Here is a 22,425-nt window from a genome sequence, read left to right as displayed (position 1 = left end):
CACACACACACACACACACACACACACACACGTCAGTTACATAGCCAGGCTTGGTGTTTGTAAGCTCAGTACTCAGAAGCTGACCTGAAGACTGCTGACATTCAATGTCAGCATGAACTACATAAGAAATCCGAGGCCATCCTGAGCTACAGAGCAAGACCCTCAAAAAATAAACAGCTTAGTAACCTACCTATGTGTCAGAAACAAACCATTGAAAACTCTGATTTTAGAAATACACCAGGTACAAGCCCATTGTCGTCTTAAATGCTTAGGTATTAAAAGATGTCTAGGGGCTGGAGAGATGGCTCAGCAGTGAGTGCTCTTCCAGAGGCCCTGAGTTCAATTCTCAACACAACCACATGGTAGCTCACAACCATCCGTAATGGGATCTGATGCCCTCTTCTGGTATGTCTGAAGATTTTGACAGTGTACTCATATACATAAATAAATAAACCTTTTTAAAAAATATGTCTAGAACAATATGACTAGACTACAAAACACAGATAAAGCAATCAAACATAGACATAAATGAAAGCTATTGTCTTCATGGGTTGGAAGAGTCAATACTGGGAAGATCCTACTCCTCCCGCCTGGCCCTGAAAACTCAGGGTAGTCCCAGACACTGTCCCAGCAGACACTGTATAGATATCAACAAATGGATCCTAGAGACTTCTGGAAATGGCCAATAGTCCTTAGGTATGGCTGGCCATAGTAACTTTCTTCCAAAGGCAGAAAAGAAGATGAACTTTACACCAGCCAAGCCTGACCAACTCCACTGAAAGCTGTAACACAAACAGGGCCAGCCATAACAAGAAGGGTTACCCTTGACACGATACACCAGAAACAGGACTTCACCTCCAGGATCTTCTTCAGGCTAGCTGTGAGAAAAACACCAGACACATTCAAAGGAGGCTATTCTGTAAAATACCCAACCAGTCCTCCTCAAACCTACCAAGGATAACAAAACCAAGGGAATAAAAGGAACAAAGCAAGAAAATCTAAGAAATCATCTAAGCCAAGAGGAGCCTAGGGAGATAAAGCTACCAAGTCCTAAGGGGATCCTGGGATATTTAAAAAAAGAAAAAAAGCATCAGAAGAACTAAGAAAATCTAAATAAAGCATGGGCTTATGGATACTGAGCATGATAAATGTGTCACACTAGTCTAAGATGCTAAGGGGGGGGGGGTGCTGGAGAGATGGCTCAGAGATTAAGAGCACTGACTGCTCTTCCAAAGGTCCTGAGTTCAATTCCCAGCAACCACATGGTGGCTCACAACCACCCGTAATGAGATCTGATGCCCTCTTCTGGAGTGTCTGAAGATAGCTATAGTGTACTTAGATATAATAAATAAATAAATCTTTTTTAAAAAAGATGCTAATAGGGGAATGAGGCAACGTCCCAAGAACTGGGGTCGCAGATGTGAGCCACCATGTCTGAAGAAAACATAAAAATTAGTATCAGAAAGTGTTACTCTATAACATGAAGGAGGCAATACTAGCGAAGGCGAGACAGAAGAGCAGCAATAGGAAAATCCGAACGATGGCATCTGAGAGGATGCTTATGTGGCAGGAGAAACAAGGCAGAGGAGGAAAATATCAGCAGTGGCAAGGGAAGAAAACACCTGAATCTCAGGGGGTCATCACTAAAAAGGGAACTCCAGCATCCTCAACTGGATATGGGGTGCCCAGGGTAGAACCCCAAAGTGCTGGGTCAAGTCTATATAAGAAATCTACAATTGATTGGTCAATTAACTTAATAGCATTGAGAGGAGGACAGCAAGACTCTAAATAATAAGCAAGTGGGTGACAGAAATAATTTGAGTAGATGAATTCTCAGGAAATCACTAAGTATGTGAAATGTCTAGTGAACCCATGAGTGTCTAGTACCTCAGCTTCCACGGCTATGTGACAGACAAGCGTGAGAATGAAGGCTTGTGGCTTCAGGATCATCCCAAGCAGACAGCAGGACAGTATGCTCCTCAGGGACATTTATGTATGTATGCATGTATGTATACATGTATGTGTGTGTGTATGTATGTATGTTTTTGAGACAGGGTCACACTATGTATTTCTACTTGGTTTGGAACTCCCTGTGTACACCAGGTTGGCCACAAAGTCACAGACATCTGCCTGTTTCTGCTTCCTGAGTACTAAGATCAAAGGCATGAGCCATTGTACCCAGTTAGTATTTTAAAGTCTGTTTGTTTGTTTGTTTATTTAAAACTCACAGGTGTCCTTGGCCTCTCAAGTGCTGGGATAAGGGGTGTGGGCCATTACACCTGGTTTAGAAACCGAATCAAAAACATATTGGGAAGCTCATACATACATACCAGGCATCATTCATGCCAGCTCACACATGTCAGGCATCATGCATGCCAGCTCATACATGCCAGGCATCATGAGTGGCTCTGGTCTATAATGTTGAGTCACGTAGATGTGACTGTCCTAACAGAAGCTAGAGCATTATGACAAAACATGGCTTACTGATTTACATAAGATGGCACAATTCTGCCAAGGGGACAATCAGAAAATAAATAAAAGCCAGTATCTCTTTAGACAACAATAATTTCAAGACATGTTAGCAATAAAAATCACAAACCTGATTTTCTGGCATGATCATGGATACTCTTCCAGCCTCCGCCCTTCATCTGTTGATTTCATGCTTGTTTTGGACGTACTAAACCTGGCTCTGATGCTTAGCGGAGGTAGCAAGTGTGTCCCAATCTGTGCCTACTGAGTCACATCTGTCATGCCTCATCTCTCACCCAGCTGTCAAAAGTGACCAGCCACTCCCTGCTCACCACAACTTTATGAAGTAGGCACTACGTAAACTCTTTCTTGAAGAAACAGCAGACACAGAGAAGTAAATGTCCCCAAAGTCCCACTGCTTCTAGGTGTCTGGCAGAGGCTTTGAAGGTAAAAGAGTGTTCTCAACCCCTACCCTTACTGGAATCCTTTTGAAATCTTAATGAATTTCAAAAGTAGATTTTTCTGTTGAGTACTAAACAAAACAAAACAAAACAAATAAACCTAATTAACAAGCTTTTCAGCCTGAGGCTGTGATAAAGGAATGGGGAATCTCCTTAGCGGATCCATTCCCCATCTGAATGAGGAGTAATGGCTAACAGAGTCAATGTCTCGTCTGCCCAGAGCCACAGTGCAGGCAGGGCTGCAGCTCTGTTAACTGTGTAACAGAGTCAATGTCTCGTCTGCCCAGAGCCACAGTGCAGGCAGGGCTGCACCTCTGTTAACTGTGCAGCTGTTTTTAAGGATGTGGCTGGCATTGCTAAATTTAATGAAAAACGAAACCCACTTATGAAACTTCAACACTACTTTAAAAATGTGTTCAAGAAGCAAGCCCGGCGAGAGCCGGCTTAGAAATCAGTGAAGGTGGCTGACATTCACTTAATAAGGACAACAGTCACTGCAGCAGACAGTGTTTTGTTTGTTTGAGACAGGGTCTCTACATAGTCGTGGCTGACCTTGAACTCATGTGTAGACCAGGCTGGCCTCCACCTCACAGGGATCTGCCTGCCCCAGGGCTGGGATTAAAGACATCCAGCACCATTCCTAGCTAGTATTTTAAAATCTTATTAGCACCTTGCTCAGTTGTATATGCATGAGGTACAAGTGAAATCTAATGTACTGAAGGAGAGAGCTAGAGGCAGGAGCAAAGGCTGAGGAGTTTGACCTTCTCTTCATCAGGGAAGGAAAAGTTTAAAGCAAACAGTATTTTTATATTCTGTTCAAAGACTAGGATTGTCGGGGTTACCTCAAGTGAGAAGGAAATTTGTGTGCATTAGTGTGTGTGTGTGTGTGTGTGTGTTCTCTCTCCCTCTCTCTCCCTGTCCCTGCCCCATCCCCATCTCTCTCTCTCTCTTTCTGTATGTGTCTGCAGTACATGGAGAGGCTAAAGGTCAATGTTGGGTGTTCTCCTTAACTGCTCCCCACCATAAGTATTTGAGATAGGACATTTTACTGAACTTGGAGCTAGAAGACTGGTTTGCTGGGTAGCCGGAAAGTCTCAGGACTCCTATCTCTGCAACTGTCCCCACAGTTGGGATTACAAAGGCTTGTTGCTTCGCTAGGCTTCTTCCTTTCCTTTCCTTTCCTTTCCTTTCCTTTCCTTTCCTTTCCTTTCCTTTCCTTTCCTTTCCTTTCCTTTCCGTTCCTTTCCGTTCCTTTTCTTTCCTTTCCTTCCCTTCCCTTCCCTCCCCTCCCCTTCCCTTCCCTTCCCTTCCCTCCCCTCTCCTCTCCTCTCCTCTCCTTCCCATTCCCTTTCCCTCCCCCTCCCTTTCCTTCCTTTCCCCCCTCCATCTTTTCCTCCCTCCCTTCCTTTCTTCCTTGTAAGTGCTAGGGATGGAACTCAGAGCTTCCTGCTCCTGCAGCAAGTACTTAGTGTTTTCTAGAAAAGCCATCTCCCCAGCCCCAGGATTTAAGAAGAAAAAAAAAAACTATTTACTTTTATTTTATATGTGAAGTGTTTTGCCTGCCTGCATGTTTACATGCTCTGGTCACACCTGATGTCTGAGGTCAGAAGAGGGTGTCCAGCCTCTTGGAGCTGGGCTCACAGTGCTGGTGAGCCGTCCTGTGGGTGCTGGAAACTGAACTCAGGTCCTCTGAAAGAGCAAGTAAGTGCTCTCTCTACCTGCTTTGTCATCTCTCCAGCCCCACTCCAGGAATTGGCTTACAATAGTTTTTTTGAATAGCAGCGAAGTTCAGAAACACACAAGCAAACAAAAACCCTGGTCTGTGTGCCGTTTTCGTGGCAACAGAAAAGGGAAATTAGTGGCATTTGTATTTCTCTTTGCAGCCAGCCTACAGAGAGAAGCCGGCCTAAAATCTGACCGCTGCCAAGGAGGAATTCAAGTCACTGCCAGGCGCAGCCCATACAGTAGTAGATGGGGAGTTGCAAGGTGTTCAAGTCTTAGGGACTCAGGAGATTTACCTGGAACCTCCACAGTCCTCCGATGTCACCAGACCTTTCAAAGCAGACAGGTTCTAAGCCCTCTTCCAGGCAGCACTTGATGCAGGTGAGCCCGCTCGCTCCTGATCCAATGACAGCAATCCTTTTCTTGGCCATGGTCGCCAGAGTGCTTCGCTGGCTGGGTCAGCGTCACTTGTCCTAAAGAAAGAATGACAAGAGAGAGTGAACACACATCAGGCCACAGGAAAGATCTGGGCCGAGACACACAAATAAATGTAACAAGAGGTGTGTGGGAGTCGTGGCGCGGGGAGGTACCGGCTCTGGGCGCTGCTCTACTAGTTCGGGCTTCAACTCAGAGCAGAGCTGCAGCGCCTCAGATAAACACAGCAGTGGCCAATGGGGAGGGGCTGTACCGTCCCACCTCCTATCCCGCCCGCCCAAAGGCGCGCACCCTTCTTCCGTAAACGCAAAGGAAACAGCTCAACGTGCTTTGGGAAGAAAACAATAATAGTATGTACCATATGTTTTATCTATGGCTTCTAGCAGCTTCCGCACAGGGAGAGCGACCCTCCAGGATCCATCCCTTCCCACTTTTCTTTCCGTGTTTGTTCACTTTCAACTTCCTGTTTTTGCTTCAAAGTGATGTGCCGGCTAAACTCTGCCCTTCAGAAGCAACCCTGGCTCCCACGTTAAGAAGAGGAAAGTTCATTTCCCAGAGTCCCTTCAAACAGGTGCTCTGTCCTGGCTCCTCCTCTCCGTACTTCAGAGACCAGGTCTTTGAACCCATTTGATATTGCAGTGTGCTCAGCTGAAAGTGGGTAAGGGGTGGGGGTCGGGGGGGGGCAGTAACAAATGCATTGTGCTTCCTAGGAAAAAGAGCTTCAGGTGAACGCGGGAAATCAACGCATATGCAGATAATTTCAATAAAATGCACACTTTTTAAAAAAAGTGTTTTCTCACCTAAAGTTTACATATTGAAATGTAACTTACAATTTTCAAATGTAAAATGGGGTAAAACTTGCCAATATAATGGCTGTAGCATTCATGTGCTGCGGCAGTGTGCAAGTGTACATTTGTAGACAGCATGAATTGTGTCTGAAGCCTCGAGTCATTATTGGCCTTGAGTAACACTACTCTGTGTGTTGACTTTGCTCAACACGGTTTGGTTGCAACCAAGGCAGGTCCTTGGCTCTGACAGTTCATTATCTCCCTTCCAGACCAATGGTCAACTTGAGGTTTACTGTACATGGTTCAAATAATCTAAAAGAAATCAAGTATGTAACCCTCTGAGCAGACCAGGACGCAAGCACTACTATGATCACTTGCAGCAAGCAGTTGGAAAACTCCGAGCGAGGCAGGGAGGCCAACCACGCAACCCCAGCAGGTTGGCTCCATCATAGGCTCACCTTCCCACACAGCTCTCCCCTGAGGAATTTAGCAACAAGCCCTTCTTCCATTCCTTCTCTTCTCTGTTGTTCTTTATTGCCTAACACCAGCTGTTACCTGTTCCTATGTTAGCTGAACTGCTTTTTAACTAAGCTATCACTTCGTTTATTTCAACTACTTTAAAATGAATTAAAATAAAAGAATTCATTGACTTGGAGAATTGTCTTCGCTGTGTCAGAAAGACTCCTGCCGAGTATGTTGTCTAAATGAATGGAAACGTAGCAAACAGGAAGAGTGGGAAGCTACGACGCTCTACCACATAGTGGGTGCATGAAGCCTCCTAGCCCCTATGGGATAGAACAGTCCATAATCAGTGTGGGTCTTGCCCCTCATTGAATTCTCTCTGGAAATGCTCTCACAGACATCCCCAAGGTTGTGCCCACCAATCTCCTAGGTGACGCTAAAACCTGTCAAGCTGGTAATGAAGATTAACCATAGTAACCGTGTCCATACTGTCTATAAAGGTCAAAGTAAGAGCATTATCTCATTGCAGTCTTTAAAAATAAGATTTATTTCTATAGGAGTATAAGTCTTTTTTTTTTCTTTCGAGTTTTTTTTGAGACAGGGTTTCTCTGTGTAGCCCTGGCTGTCCTGGAACTTACTCTGTAGACCAGGCTGGCATCAAACTCAGAAATCCACCTGCCTCTGCCTCCCAAGTGCTGGGATTAAAGGCGTGCGCCACCACTGCCAGTATAGGTCTTTTGACTGTATGTATGTCTGAACACTGTGTACGTGCCGAGTGCCTCCAGAGGCCATAGGACTGTGCCTGATTTCCTGGAGCTGGAGTTCCTGGTTCTGAGTTGCCATTTGGTTGCCAGCAACTGAACCCAGATGTTCTACAAGAGCAGCTGGCGTTCTTGACTTCTGAGTCATCTCCACGGTTCCCATTGTGCTTTCTTATTTTCAAATTCTTTTTGCTAAGTCTGCATTTTGCTTACATCCATTCCATAACCAACCCCCACCCCCTTTGGAGGCCACTTCATGTAAAGCGGAATGAGTCTGCGTCCTGGCTGAAGGATAGCTGCCGAAGTCCGCTGCCTCACAAGCAAACTGATTGTGATACGACCCTGACTTACCTTTGGGAAGCTTACTTGTTACAATAGTAAAGTCTGTAATCGTCACGAGTAGTTCAGGGATCACACACACATACAGCACAATACCTATTGCTTGTCTGCCATATGGGAGGTACCTGGTTCCACAGAGAAGGAGGAGGGAAAACTAATGACACAGGGAGATTCATCATGGACACTGGTAGGCTGAAAACATGATCCTCAAAGGTATCCACATCCTAGTTGTGGGGACAACTCGAATGTTACTTCTATGATAAAGAGCCTAGTGGTTGGGAGTAAGCTAAATTCCTGAGGCGGGAAGGTCATTTTACACAACCCGAGTGGTTCCCCTGCAAGGACAAGGTTGCATCTTAGAAGGAGGGGCTTGGGAGACAGCTGACTAGAGAAGCAGAAGATCATACAGGGGAAGCAGGATGCTATGTTACTTGCTTTGAAGAAAAGCTGTAGGGACCAAAGCAATGCAGAGGCTTGAACAAGCAAGGAGACATATCTCTCCTGCAATCCCCAACAAAGAAGTGAGGCCCCAAGACGCTGACCATAGTAATAACATGGTTTAAGTTTGAGAGAACGGTAAGGCTATCACTTACGTGTTCATAAAGCCCCAAAGTCAACTGAATAACTATACAAAGGGTTCAATAAAGAGACAGAGAGGCTGGAGAGGGAGATATCTCAGTGGTTATGAGTCCTGGCCGCTCTTGCCCTTTTCTGGCCTCCATGGATACTAAGCATGCACATGGTGCATTTACATATATGCAAGCAAAACATATATATATATATATATATATATATATATATATATATAAACTTGTTTTTTAAAAAGGCAGAACATAAAAGCAACTGTTTCCTGTGGTCTGGAGAGTGGTTTACAATAGCCATGATGCTGTCTTTGAATGAGTGACTATATCAAGCATGTAGTGTGCCAAAGTAAAAGACTAAGTTATGAGAGATAGATAATAAAATGCCATCAAAATGGATGCTTAAAATATCTAACAGAAAACAATTGGGAAAGCGCCACTAAATTAGTCAGCTGGAGTTTGCAATTGGGAGTTCAAAGTGTTCTCTTTGGGACAGACAGCTAGAATTATTGATTAAACTTACTATTTTTGATTAAACTTATTTTTAAAAGAGTATTTTAGGGCTGAAATTTTTATTAAGTGTATTTTTTATTATGGGATGAACAATAAGAACTTTTATTGGAAATGGCTTATATTTTAGGTTCTTATTTTTTTCATGTTGTGTGGTGTGGTGTGGATATTTACATGAGTGTGTGTGTGTGTGTGTGTGTGTCTGTGTGTGTCTGTGTGTGTGTGCTGGCACTTAGGTGGGTGTGAATGTGGAGTGGGAAAGTCTCCTCTTCTGATTAATGCCAGGGGAACTGGAGTGGGAAACCAGGGAGCCGACGCAGCCAAACGCTTGAGTGTGATCAGCACGGCCTGGCTCATTTTCATTATTATAGTTCTTTGATAACAGTTAGGAGCTTACAGTTCAGCAGAGAACACTGCTTCACAGTCTGCATGTTCAAGGTTATATAAAACACAACAATGCTGTTTGTCTTAACAACAACCAAAAAAGTCTGAGGCACAGGGACAGCTTTTACCCTAACTATTCATCAGTTTCTAGAGAAATTCATCTGCAGGCATTCCTGTGTTCCTCTTTACATTTGTTGCTATTCCAAATTCCTTCTTGAGAAATATCAACATCCGAGTATCCATACCCATCACAAATACATTGTATCCCCAATTCAAACCCTGACAGACAGCGGAGGCCTGAGGCTGATGCTGAGAATCATCCTTGATTACCTTATTTGATGGGGCAGGGTCTCACAGTGAAACCACAGTTTGCTGGTATGGCTCGTGTTGCTAGTCGCTTGCTCTGGGGATCCTATCTCTGGCTTCTGTGGCTTGGAAATACAGGCAGATCATCATGCCAGCCTGGCATTTACATGGTTTCCAATCCTCTGACTTTTTTTTGCCAAGGGTTTAACCACTAAATCATCTCCTCAGGCCCTTAAAGTTGTTTTAAAGGCATGGTGTTTTTACTTTGGAGCTGGTATTGTTGTTTTGTTACAGAGTTAAGGGGAGCAGCTTATTCCCAGACAAGGGGCCTTGGAGGACACTTTGATACAAACACATGTGAGTCTCAAATGGGAGTTGGGGAACCATGTCTTTGGAGAAAGCTAGCCTTTTAGTTTAATAATATATATATATATAATGTAATATAGTATATATTCTATATATTACATATAGTATAACAAGTATTATATTTGGCCCTTAAATTGCCCATGCATTCTTATACTGTATTCTTCTCCCTATTACTATTTATTCATTTACTTGGCGGCATAAAGAACACTCAGCTCTGTTTGAGACCTTATCAGAAATGACAGCTAAATGCCTTAATGGAGCTTCTGTAGTCAGTTTCTGCTAGATGTTTGTAAGCCTCCAATTTGATGATGTTAACTGTCTTCTGTTATTTGTACTTTACTTAAGAGCCTTACCCTACTGAAAACCCCAGTTAAATGATTTAATGGGTCTTCCCACTTGATTTCTGCTAGATATTTTGAGCACTTAATTTGACAATGTTTTACTATCGTTCTACCTCTCACTTGCTAATCATGCTTCTGATTCAGCTTGTTACTGTGGAATTTTGAATGAGAATGGCTCTCATGGGCTCATGTATCTGAATATTTGGTAGTTCGTAGAATATTGGTAGTTGGTAGAACAGTTTTGACAGGGATTAGGCGGTGTGGCCTCCTTGAAGGAGGTGTGTGACTGGGCATGGGCCTCAAGTTTCAAAAAGCCCAGCACTAGATCCAGTCTTTCTCTCTCATTCTGCCTTATGCTTGTGGGTCAGATGTAAGTTCTCGGTTACTTCTCTAGTGCCACGTCTACCTGCCTGCTGTCATGCTCCCTGGCATGATGGTGACAGACTCGTCCTCTGAAATGGCAAGCCACCAATTACATGCTTTTTTTTTATAAGTTGCCTTGGTCATGGTGTCTCTTCCCAGCAATAGAACAGTAGCTACATCAGCTATGTACTTGAGAAACTCATTCAAAACCAAATATCTATCATATATCAATCTATCATTTATCATATCAAAACCAAAATGACTATCATAAATCATTCTTCAGACCACACAGACTAGTCTTAGCATTTATGAGATGCCAAAGATCTTTAAATATTACGCCATAGTTGCAGTTTTAGACACTTAAGACATTTACCCTCTTAATTCTTGCAGTGAACACGTGGGGCACCAGGTGTCTGTGGGTAAACTTCTGCTCCTTCATCACCAGCTTCACGCTGCCCCTTTCATTTTTAGGAAACATCTTATTTATTTGTTTTATGTCTATGAGTGCTCTATCTGCATGTATACCTGCATGCTATCTGATCACACTATAGATGGTTGTGAGCTACCTTGTGGTTGCTGGGGATTGAACTCACTATCTCTGGAAGAGTAGTTAGTGCTCTTAATCACTGAGCCATCTGTTCAGCCCTCTCCCACTTTTTATGAGTTACTTCTTTAAATCAGATATAGCATCTTATAGATGTACAGATAGTCTTAATTTGCTACATTGTGCCATGTATGTAATTTAGAATCAACCTCTCTTTACAAAAAATTAAGTTAAAAATAGTAAGTAGGCAAGAAAGATAATGAAGAGTATTATAGAAGATTATACTTTTGATGAGAAGGGCAAATATTTTAAATAAGGATACATTTTATATAAGATTTTTGTCTTAAAAATTAAAAATAAAAACAGTTCCCCCAAAAGTACAAAGCCAATTCACAGGAAATCCAAGCTATACAAGGTTTATAGAGGATGAAACTTAAAGATAAGATGTGGTTAATAATTAAAGGGTATTAAAGTTCCTAAGGCTATATTATCTATTCATGGTAACATTTACAAAAACTGACTTAAAGATATAAAAATGTATACCCAGTAATGATAACTACTTGTGTTTTTGCTAAACATGTTAGGCTTTTTCTCTACTTGGGAAAACTGCCCAAGAGCAACAACAACAAACAAATCAAGATTTTTTTTTAAATCAAAGCTTTATTTAAATATTACATACAAGTTAAAATACAAACTGATAGAACCGTCTGCTAAAGATTACAGGCTTACCCCATGGAGATGAGTCACTCACAAGGATAGCAGATAAGCTGACCCTTGACCTCCGGGATCAATCAAGACCCAGGGAACTATGGGGCCTCTCTGGTAAGCCACTTGTCCTCTTAATCAGGAAGGTCATGGAGTCTCCAAACACTGGACTTAAATCAGCACACATAGTATAGGGAGAATTGTCAATAGAGAGGGAAATGCCTCCAATTGTGATCCTAACTCACCTACAAATGATCCAACAACATGTACCCAAGAGTACAGAACTACTTGAGAGTACTAAGAATACTTAAGTACTTGAAAGTGACCCTCAAAAGTCTCTATTCAACTAACTTTTCAAAAGTTTATCTGTGAGCTGGGCGGTGGTGGCGCACGCCTTTAATCCCAGCACTTGGGAGGCCGAGGCAGGTGGATTTTTTAGTTCAAAGCCAGCCTGATCTAAGAGTGAGTTCCAGAACAGCAAGGGCTACACAGAGAAACCCTGTCTTGAAAAGAAAAAAGGTCTTAAAAATCATTTGGTCCTAAAAACAAGCAAACGATAGCTTTCTTTCTTTCTTTTTTATTAGATATTTTCTTTATTCACATTTCAAATGTTACCCCCTTTCCTCATTTCCCTTCTGAAAGCCCCCTATCCCCTTCCTCCCCGCTGCTCACCAACCCACCCACTCCCACTTCCTGGCCCTGGCATTCCCCTACACTGGGGCATAGAGCCTTCACAGGACCAAGGGCCTCTCCTCACACTGATTACTGACAAGGCCATCCTCTGCTACATATGGAGCTGGAGCCATGAATCCCACCATGTGTATTCTTTGGCTGGTGGTTTAGTCCCTGGGAGCTCTGGGGGTAATGGTTGGTTCATATTGTTGTTCCTCCTATGGGGCTGCAAACCCCTTCAGCTCCTGGGACCTTTCTCTAGCTCCTCCACTGGGGACCCTGGCTCAGTCCAATGGTTGGCTGTAAGCATCCACCTCAACTTGTCAGGCACTAGTAGGGCCTCTCAGGAGACAGCTAAAACAGGCTTCTGTCAGCAAGCACTTGTTGGCATCCACAATAGTGTCTGGGTTTGGTGACTGTATATGGGATGGATCCCCAGGTGGAGCAGTCTATGGATGGTCATTCCTTCACTCTCTGCTCCACATTTTGTAATTCCTTCCATGGGTATTTTGTTCCCCTTTCTAAGAAGGATTGAAGTATTCACACTTTGTCCTTCCTTCTTGAGTTTCATGTGGTTTGTGGATTGTACCTTGGGTTTTCTGAGCTTCTAGACTAATGTCCACTTATCAGTGAGTGCATACCATGTGTGTTCTTTTGTGATTGGGTTACCTCACTCAGGTTGATATTTTCTAGATCCATCCATTTGCCTACTAATTTCATGAATTTACTGTTTTTAATAACTGAGTAGTACTCTATTGTGTAAATGTACCACATTTTCTGTATCCATTCCTCTGTTGAGGGACATCTGGGTTGTTTCCAGCTTCTGGCTATTATAACCAGAAACTGTCTTTCAGGTAGCCACTTTTAGTCAATTGAAAGAGACAATTTGTCAAATTCCATGAAGTTATTACCTGGGTTCACTTGTCCAAAATTAAACCCTGTTCTTCAAAATCCACTAAAAAAAACCTTAGCAACCAACCAAACAAAAATGAACAACGACCTACTAAAACAACAGAGCAGTTACACACATTCTCTGCAAAAGTCACACTCTCCCGATATGTGTGTTGCTTGGGACCCTCTGTGGCTCAGAGGCTGCGACTAACTTTAGTCCCCGCGGCAGGCAGCCTTGGCGGGTTTTAACAAAATGGTGCAAATGTCTGATGGGATGCACCACTGTTGTCCTGCTGCATGCTGTAGACTCAATAAATTCCTGCCAATACCCCAACCACAGCCACCACAGAAAACACCAACAGACATGACTCTATAACTTTCATCTATACCAACCAGAAAGCGTAAGGAAATATGGGGCTCGTTGACACCAGCAAGCAAAACTAAAAAGTTCCTACAGATATTCCAAAAAGAAATATTCAAAAAACTATATGAGGAAAACTCTGAAAGTCGCAGGACAGGATATACTGTTCTCCCAATCAGGAACTTTAACACTGAGAAGGTAATCAAGTCTCCCTTTCTTCTAACATCATTTGGTGATGTCAGGTTGGCCTCGTTAAAATCCCAGTGGGATTTGTGAAATATACCTTAGTGATTATCCAATTTATACTGAAGATTTGAGAAAAATGTATTAAAATATTTTTTAAGCAAAAACTGAAAAAAAAAGTGTCTCAAAAAAAAAAACCCATACCATTATGATGCTTGAAACGGTGTGATATTAGTGTGGAGAAAGTAAAGCAGATAATCAAACTGTTGATAACATCCGCATACATAAGGGAGTCGAGACAGCAGTAAAGGTGTTGTTTTAAGTCCCCGGGATAAAAGATGACTGCTCCCTACTCAGGAAATAAATTAGACTTCGATTTTATAAAAAATAAAAAACAAAGCTGAGAGACAAATGTTTAAAGCAAAAGCCCTAGATAAATAACTAAGAAAACACTGATGTAATAAAAAGCTTTTATTACTAAAAGATAAAAACTATAAAAAGATTAAAAAAGAAAAAGTTATGAAAACAGTTTTATACATAGAAATCCAAACTTCTACACATAAGGGATGCTTAACAGAGGACAAATCAAAGCAATATCATAATTTTCTACATGGAAACATATTTACAATATATTTGCCAAAGGATTAAGATCTAAAATGTTTGATTGTAACAAAAAATGAAGTATATGGATAATCAATTTTTTTTTTACAAGAAAAGGCTGGCCAACCAGTTTACAAAATGGTATTCAATTAGCAAGTAGCCAAAGAAATGTTATACCATGAGATATGTCTTCCTCATAAGATCGCAAAACAAAAGGTTGGTTTATTCAGAGCTGGAGAAGTGAACCAGAACGCTCCTGCACCCTAAGTGGAGAGAAACGGCATGCTTTCCTGGAGAACGACTTGCCAGCTTGTATCCCAAGTGTACACTCCATTTGCCCATCAATTCCCTTGCAAGATTCCTGTAGAAACAGCTGCACGTGCTTGTGAGCAAAACTGCATACATCACAACTTGCGAGGGAGCTAGAGTTTAGCTGTAATTGTCAGACCGTGAGGACTCTACCACTAAGTCGTTTTCAGGAGGTCAACAATTTTCATTAATTTTATCACTTCTGAAATGAGACAGAGGGCTCATTGAGATGGTTCAGTCACAGACAAGCCTGACAACCTGAGATCAATCGCTCGCTGGGACCCATGTGGTAGATGGTGAGAACCGATTCCTGCAAGTTGTCCTCTTACCTCCACATGTACTATGGCATGTGCACAAAATAAATAAATGTAAAAAAAAAATCAAAACCAAAACCCAACAACCTTGTAAATGAGGAGGAGAATATTACCTACCTAAAGTGAATATGACGTGTACCCAGATTGGCATTAGCAGTGAAAATTTTGAAACTGTTTCCTATATACTCAATATGGGAAAGGACTTTATTATTGTGTGATAACCATACTAATTCCAGAGTTATATGTATATGTATTTATACCTTTTTTAGTGAGATAAAGTTATACTGGCATAGGAAAGTTTTACCAGCACACCACTGGATAGTTTTCATCTAAGCTAGCATATTTAAAAACGTCAACTCATGCTATAGTAAAACTGCTGCAGCCAGCATGGCGCCAGCGATAGACCTGACTGAGGATGATGAAGGAATGAGGAAACAACAGACAAATGGACAAAGATAAGTTGGGTTTAGTGGACCAGGCTCTCTCATGGAGAAACCACGGTACCCAAGGAGCTCACCATGCTTGTTACATAGAGTTAAATAGAGAGGTTACTGCCTGTCGTGTACAAGGAGGCAGGGCTTGTGATACACAGTTGGATCAAGGAGACAGGTGTAGCAAGCTAATCTTGTGGGAGCAGTTTCTGGGAGGGAGCAGTCCCTGTGAGGGAGCAGTCCCTGTGAGGGAGCAGTCCAGAGGAAGCAAGCTCTGTGGACTTTTTCTGCAGGCACGGTTAACATCCATACATGGACCGTAAGGGACGGTTTTGCCATTTCCCCAAGTCTAGCCCAGGGAGGGCTCTGCCATTTTCCCACGGGTCTGAGGCTAGGGGTCCTTGACATGACTGTGCCTATGTCAACAGCACTCACTGACTCACGACTTCATTCACTCACCTCATTCCTCTGCTCCCTGTATATAACACCCATCCATTCACATTACAAAAAAGAAACCCACAGGCTCTTCCCACTGGAAAACACTTGAAGTAATCAAAGTCATACAAGTGAGGGCTTGGATACTCAACCATATTGCAGAGGAGAACGTGGACACTTGAAAATAAGTAATGTGCCAAATCTGGCTATCCATGACCGCATCAGTGCGTGTGTGCATTCGTGCATGCGTATCTTCTTCAGCGTCCACACCTATAGGCTATAAAAATTGGGAAACTACTATCTCTGTGGACACTCCCCCCACAGCTAATAAGATTCCCAATGAACCTCAACAATGAGGTTTAACTTCTGATTTCATTGTCTTCACTGGTGACACTGTGATTCTCAACTAAAGTCTTTGGGTCCTTTACGATACCCTTGGACATTCAAATTCACTTTTAGTTTCTTGTAAAACAAATGTTCACCTGATATGATAGGTAACATTATCTCTCCTCCTTTAAATGACTATGTCACATGGGCTTTTTGAAGCCTTTTCTAATTACTGAATTGCCTGGTTATAAGGATTATTGTACACAGTATTTCTGGACAGTTTTGGGGGTGAAGATGGGAGCATCCCTGGGCTCCACATTCTAGTTGTGTCTTAGGAACCTAAGCACATATGAACCAGGTGTGTTCAGTTCTCAAACCTAAGATTCAGGCTCTATGGAGTAAAGACATAGGACATCTTGGGGTTCCTGCTGATTAGGAAAAAGAAAAAGGAGACTGGGACAGTCCTTAGTGTTTTGGTCTTGGTTAGAGAAAAATGCCCAAGGACAATTTGTGGACCATTTTGCCTTCATGGAACCTTATTCTTTAGATAACCTGCTCTTTATGTGGAAATATGCTTGAAAAGATATATTCCAAAGTCAACAAACTCAGACTTTTCAGTGGCTAGTAAAGTGGACCCCACAGATCACCTACTGCTCAACAAAGAACAGAAAGTGTGAAACCGTATAGAACTAATTTGATGGCAAGGAATGATGGTCAAAGGCATTAAGGGAAAAAAAGAAACCAGGCAAATGAAAATCCCAAGGGTAGGTATCAGTTCAGAGCTGCCTACAACATCCAGCCTATGACCTCAAACATTTACATTTCAGTGCAGTGCCCTTACTAAAGAGGACCGATTCTCTGAAGTGACTGAGTGTTTAATGTGTTATATGCTGTTTTCCACAACAGACAAGATTTGGCCACTGATGCAGTAGCATTATCAAGGTTGCCAGGGTAACTAACTGATTTTTTTGGATTGGATTTGAGGCCTGCTTTACAGGAGGGAATTCACACTTGGTCAAAAGTCTGTGGTTTGGGATGTCAAAAGACCCCAGTGGGAAATCTAGGAAACTGTCACCCTGCTAAATGGTCACGCTGTGAAACTGTCTTCTGACTATCTAATGGGGTGCTGTGAAATGCTGTCTTTTGGATATGGTATGGCCACTGCACTCATGAGCTTACTGCATCAGACCAGTACAAGCTGAAGCCAACAGGATCACTGCATTCCATGAGGAAACACTAATTAGACTCAATGGATTTCAAAAAGAAGAGGAGGATGGGCAGGGAGTAGAGAGGGGGATGTCTTGGTGAATGGGAAGGGATATGATTAAGATGCATTGTCTACATGTGTGAAACTATCATAGGATCAACAAAAGACAGCCTATTAAAATATAGTATATAGGGTTGGAGCGATGGCACAGAGGTCAAGAGCACCGACTGCTCTTCTAAGGGTCCTGAGTTCAATTCCCAGCAACCACATGGCGGCTCACAACCATCTGTAAAGGGATTTGATGCCCTCTTCTGGTATGTCTGAAGAGAGCTATAGTGTACTCATATAAAATATAGTATATATCAGCTGGATGTGGCGGGACACACCTTTAATCCCAGCACTCAGGAGGCAGAAGTAGATGGATCTCTGTGAGTTTGAGACCAGCCTGGTTTACAGAGTGAGTTCCAGGACAACCAGAACTATGTAGAGAGACCTTGTCTCCAAACAAAACAAAACAAAACAAAAAACAAAATAAAAACAACCAGAACCAAACAACAACAAACAGACAACCAAACACCCCTAAAATACATTATATATATTGTTTGATGCCAAAATTATACAATCACATTAACATTAGAATGTAGTTTTTCCTTTTTTTTTTTTTTTTTTGTTTTGTTTTGTTTTTTTGAGACAGGGTTTCTCTGTGTAACCCGCTGGGCTGTCCTAGAACTCACTCTGTAGACCAGGCTGGCCTTGAACTCAGAAATCCACCTGCCTCTGCCTCCCAAGTGCTGGGATCAAAGGTGTGCGCCACCACCGCCCGGCAGGGCAGTTTTTCCTTTTTTGAGAAGGAAAACTGAAGTCTCTTTCATTCGCTGTAGAGCACTGACATCATTTTCAGTCCAAAAGTAAACCTCTGTACACACTTTTCTCGGTGGGTGGCTGCAGCCTTTAAAGCCTTGTGTCTGCCTCGCTGGATGCTGCCAGTGAGCTAAGCCTTGTGTCTGCCTCCCTGGATGCTGCCAGTGAGCTACTGTTACCCCATAGAGCAAGGACTCAGAGAACAAACATGACCTGCAGGTGACCTGTGCTTACTCATGCTTGTTTTGTTAGGAGGAGCTGCAAATGCTGTGGTTATCAAAGGGGAGATTTAATGAGCGCTAATCTCACTGAGTCGCTGCTGCCAGAGGCTTGCCTTCATCTGTGGAGGAATAACAGGACAGGAAGAAGTAAAATGAATACTGTTGTGTAACCTGGGTGAGGACTCGATTTCATCTCCCAGTTAAGGCCGACCTGTGAGAGTCATCATCATGTTTCTTAAGCTTTCTGTGCCATGACTTGCCCACCTGGGGAATATCTTCCTTGCGTGTCAAAATTTTAACAAATGGGCAGGTCTTAAATGTGAAATTGCTTCTAGGCACCTGGCTCAAAAATTCAGGTACCCACTCTGGGGCAGGCACTGTTTAGAAACCATAATGCAAACATAGCCAATACATTGAGACGTTTCAGTCGTGCATACAATGTCTAGTGGTAGAAACTTGCATTTCCAGCACCTCAAACATCTATTTCTGTTGGAAACATTTGTAATTCTTTCTACTGGCTTATTTGAAATCTTCAATTAATTTTTGTCAAGCACTGGCACCTTACTGTGCCAAAGAACATTAAAGATTGTTCTTCCTATGCATCTGTACCCCTGTCCCTCTAACTACCCTATCTCCATCTTACTCCATCTCTTCTCTATGTGCCCACTGGAATGGGATATCTCCTACAGGCTCCCAGCTGGCTGCGCTCTTTGGGGAGGTTTAGGGGGCGTGACCTTGCTGCAGGAAGCAAGTCACTGGAGAAGACTTTGAGAATTTAAAAGACTCACATTCCTGTTTGATGGCTCACTCTGTGCTTTCAGTTTAAGCCATGAGTGCCACGTGATTGTTATCCCTCTGGAACCAGAATCTCAAATAAAGCCTTTCTTCTGTATGCTGCCTTGGTCTTAATGTTTTATCACAGCAACAGAAAGTAACTAAGACACTCTAGTATCCACTATTCTACCCTCTGTATCTATGATGCCAAGATTTTGGGTGTCTGATTCAACTGAGAATGTTCAATATTTGTCTTTCTGCGCTGGATTTATTTTATTTAACATGAGCCTTCATGTTGTAAAGGACACCATTTCATTCCTTTAATGACTGAATGATGGTCCATCATGTGTGTGGTGGCACATGCCCTCAATCCTGGCACTCAGAAAGCTGAGGAAGTGAGGTCATGAGTTCAAAGCCAGCCTAGATACATAGCAAGACTCTTGTCTCAAAAGGCCACTACATATATGTACATATATGTGTATGTGCACACATACTTATATTTGTATGTTACACATGTAGGCACATGCATTACAATATGTATGTATATATGCCACATACACCACACACACACATACACACACACTCAGTGAATGAAGCAAGCTTTAACAAGGTCTAAGAACTTCATTACACACACACACTCACACATTGGGCTGAGGGAGCAAAGCTCCAACTATTTTACATACATACATACATACATACATATAACATGCACTTGGTAGATGGGGCAAGCTTCAACAAGCAGGCTTCAACAACTTTATTTTTTCTCTTAAGACTTTTTATACCATCTAAGACAAAAATTCTCCATGCAAGAAAAAAGATTACCTCATAGCCACAAGTTACACTCTTTAAAAACAATCACCATAAGAACATATTGTTCAAGAAAAGATTTAAATCATTACACAAAAGGAACTTACAACAGGCTTACTGATTATGTATTCTTTTGAAACTCATACTTAACTAAACATTTCCCATCTACCTGTCTTTCTACAAGTTCGTCATAACCCAAAACAACGATTCTGTTGTCATTGATTAACAAAGTTTAAGCAAGCCAGTCTATAGTAGCAAGTTTTTTTCCTATGTTTTAGCTGATGACAATTTGTATTTAATAAGAAACAGCTCATCATCTATTTTATGTCTTATTTTTGAAGAGTTGTTCAGCTAAATTGGCTAATCATCAATTCTCTATTCTTGTGCTCATTATAAAATGATTTATTTTTTGTTCGTAACCCCCGTCTTTTCATGGTGCACACCAAAACCTGTGGCCACATCCCTAGATCACAAGATCCAGGAACTCAGAACCCACCTAGAATGAATGTTTTCTTTGGTCATTAGCTTGTCCCAAGCCTATTTTGCCTTCCTAGTACAACTCAGAGCTTGTAACCCATGAGAGCTCACTGTGCTTCGTTTCTCACCTATGCAGCCCTCACTTTTCTACAAGGGAGGGGGCACGTTCTACTCTTAATTCTAACCTTATTATACCTTCCTGGCAAAACCATCTAAATCATCTCCTTAAGCTTTGTATCACCTACTCTAACATTCTAGAACTATTTAAATCAATTTAGGGATTCTGCAAACTCATTAATTCATCAAAACAATATTATTTTATGAAAGTCCATCGTCATATTGATCTGCAGGAAAGTTGCCCAGTAGAATGGGCTGTCTCCCAATCGGCAGCCACATCAGATTATAGGCAGTGAGGGTCTCCCCAGACCCATTCACACCACGCTAGATATATGAGAAATACAGCAATGGCAGAGATGGATCCCCTGGCCTGTGCCTCTCCACTTGCCCACTGCAGTCCCTCCTGCGTGGTGTCCACCAATTCTGCATTTTGGCTGTTGTTAGAAAAGCAGCTGCAGTAAGCATGGAGATGCAGACAGCGCTCTGAAACAGATGATCACTTCTTTAGATACATATGCAGCAGGAGAACTGCTCCGTCATATTACTGTTCTCTTCCTAGATGTATGAGAAACTCGCCATTTTCATGACTATGCTAATTTGTGTTCCCACCACTAGTGAATGGGAGTCCCTCTGTCTTCATGCCCTTCCAGGACACATGGAGATACTAGTCAGTCTCTGAATCCCTCATCCTGTCTTCTTTCCTTCATGTGACTTTTTCTACCACATACGCAGGCTCAATTCCAAAAGCAAGCCTCCTCCACTCCATTTCTCTATAGGGTGACTCCTACTGGCTTGATCTGTTCAGTGTATCTACTCATCATAGCTACCCTGCATCACCATGACCATAAACTGCCTCCTGCCCGTGCTTTTGCCATGGCCTCCAAACCATCTCTCTGTGTCCACCTTGCCCTCTATAGATGCATTTCATATACTATCCAGAGTAAAATCTTCATGGTACTTCATGCGCAGACCTGAAATTTCCCAGCTACCTTTTTTTTCTTAGCTGTGTTTTAAATGCCAGATTCAATGTATCAGCATTCTGCTTCATTTAAAGCTAGATTCTTTTTTTTTTTTTTTAAAGATTTATATGTAAGTACACTGTAGCTGTCTTCACACACCCCAGAAGAGGGCATCAGATCTCACTTTAGGATGGTTGTGAGCCACCATGTGGTTGCTGGGAATTGAATTTAGGACCTTTGGAATAGCAGTCAGTGCTCTTAACTGCTGAGCAATCTCTCTAGCCTCTAAAGCTAGATTCTTATCTCTGGATTACTTTAAGTTAGAAAAAAAAAAAAAGGAATGCTTTTGAATAAGGGGCAAGTGGTTGACAGCATGGCTTTAGTAGAAGTATTTAGCAGATTAGAACCTGGGGAAAGAATGAAGTGAGACAGAAAGACCAGGTGCAAAATCACTCTTGAGAAGCCCTTGAAAGCCACATGTTCCTCACAGGCGTTTGAGGAAGCCTGGCCACAGACGAGCAGGCCTACAGAATCAGTCCAGCCTCACTATGCTACGCTGATTGCATTTGCTCAGCATCAACCACTTTCTTTTGAATTTTAATTTTATTTATTATTACACTGAGGGGAAGAAAGTGAGACACTGTGTGTGTGTGTGTGAATGTGAGAGAGAGGGAGTGTGTGTGTGTGTGTGTGTGTGCGCGTTCTAATGAGATAAGCCTGTAAGAGTCAATTCCCTCCTCCTACCATGTGGTTCCAGGGATGTTAACTTAGTTCTTCAGGCATGCACAGCAAGCATTTTCATTCTCTGAGCCATCTCAGGGGAGCTACATTAAATAACTAATTAAATCATGCTTAAGGCCAAAATCTCTTAACTTTAAATCGTACTCTTCTCTCATCTATGTTCTAAAAGCGAGAGAGAGAGAGAGAGAGAGAGAGAGAGAG

The 22,425-nt window shown here is 42.3% G+C and overlaps 1 protein-coding gene across 3 annotated transcripts in view; it reads right to left on the bottom strand.

The window, feature by feature from the left end:
• Positions 1-22,425, bottom strand: part of Fmo5 (flavin containing dimethylaniline monoxygenase 5) — a 43,820-nt gene that overhangs the window by 19,745 nt on the left and 1,650 nt on the right. The window contains exons 1-2 of one of the 3 annotated variants that reach the window (XM_031374936.1): positions 5,446-5,518; positions 4,949-5,125 (exon numbers count right to left, since the gene is read on the bottom strand). In XM_031374936.1, the coding sequence (XP_031230796.1) occupies positions 4,949-5,083 (135 nt within the window). In that variant the 5' untranslated portion in view covers positions 5,084-5,125; positions 5,446-5,518. Of the gene's footprint in view, positions 1-4,948; positions 5,126-5,242; positions 5,340-5,445; positions 5,519-22,425 lie in introns of those variants that run through there. The other 2 variants (XM_031374934.1, XM_031374935.1) reach the window with 2 other exon arrangements.

The sequence above is a fragment of the Mastomys coucha genome, unplaced genomic scaffold (genome assembly GCF_008632895.1).
Source record: "Mastomys coucha isolate ucsf_1 unplaced genomic scaffold, UCSF_Mcou_1 pScaffold16, whole genome shotgun sequence".
NCBI classification, from domain to species: domain Eukaryota; kingdom Metazoa; phylum Chordata; class Mammalia; order Rodentia; family Muridae; genus Mastomys; species Mastomys coucha.
This window is presented reverse-complemented; position numbering and strand designations above follow the sequence as displayed.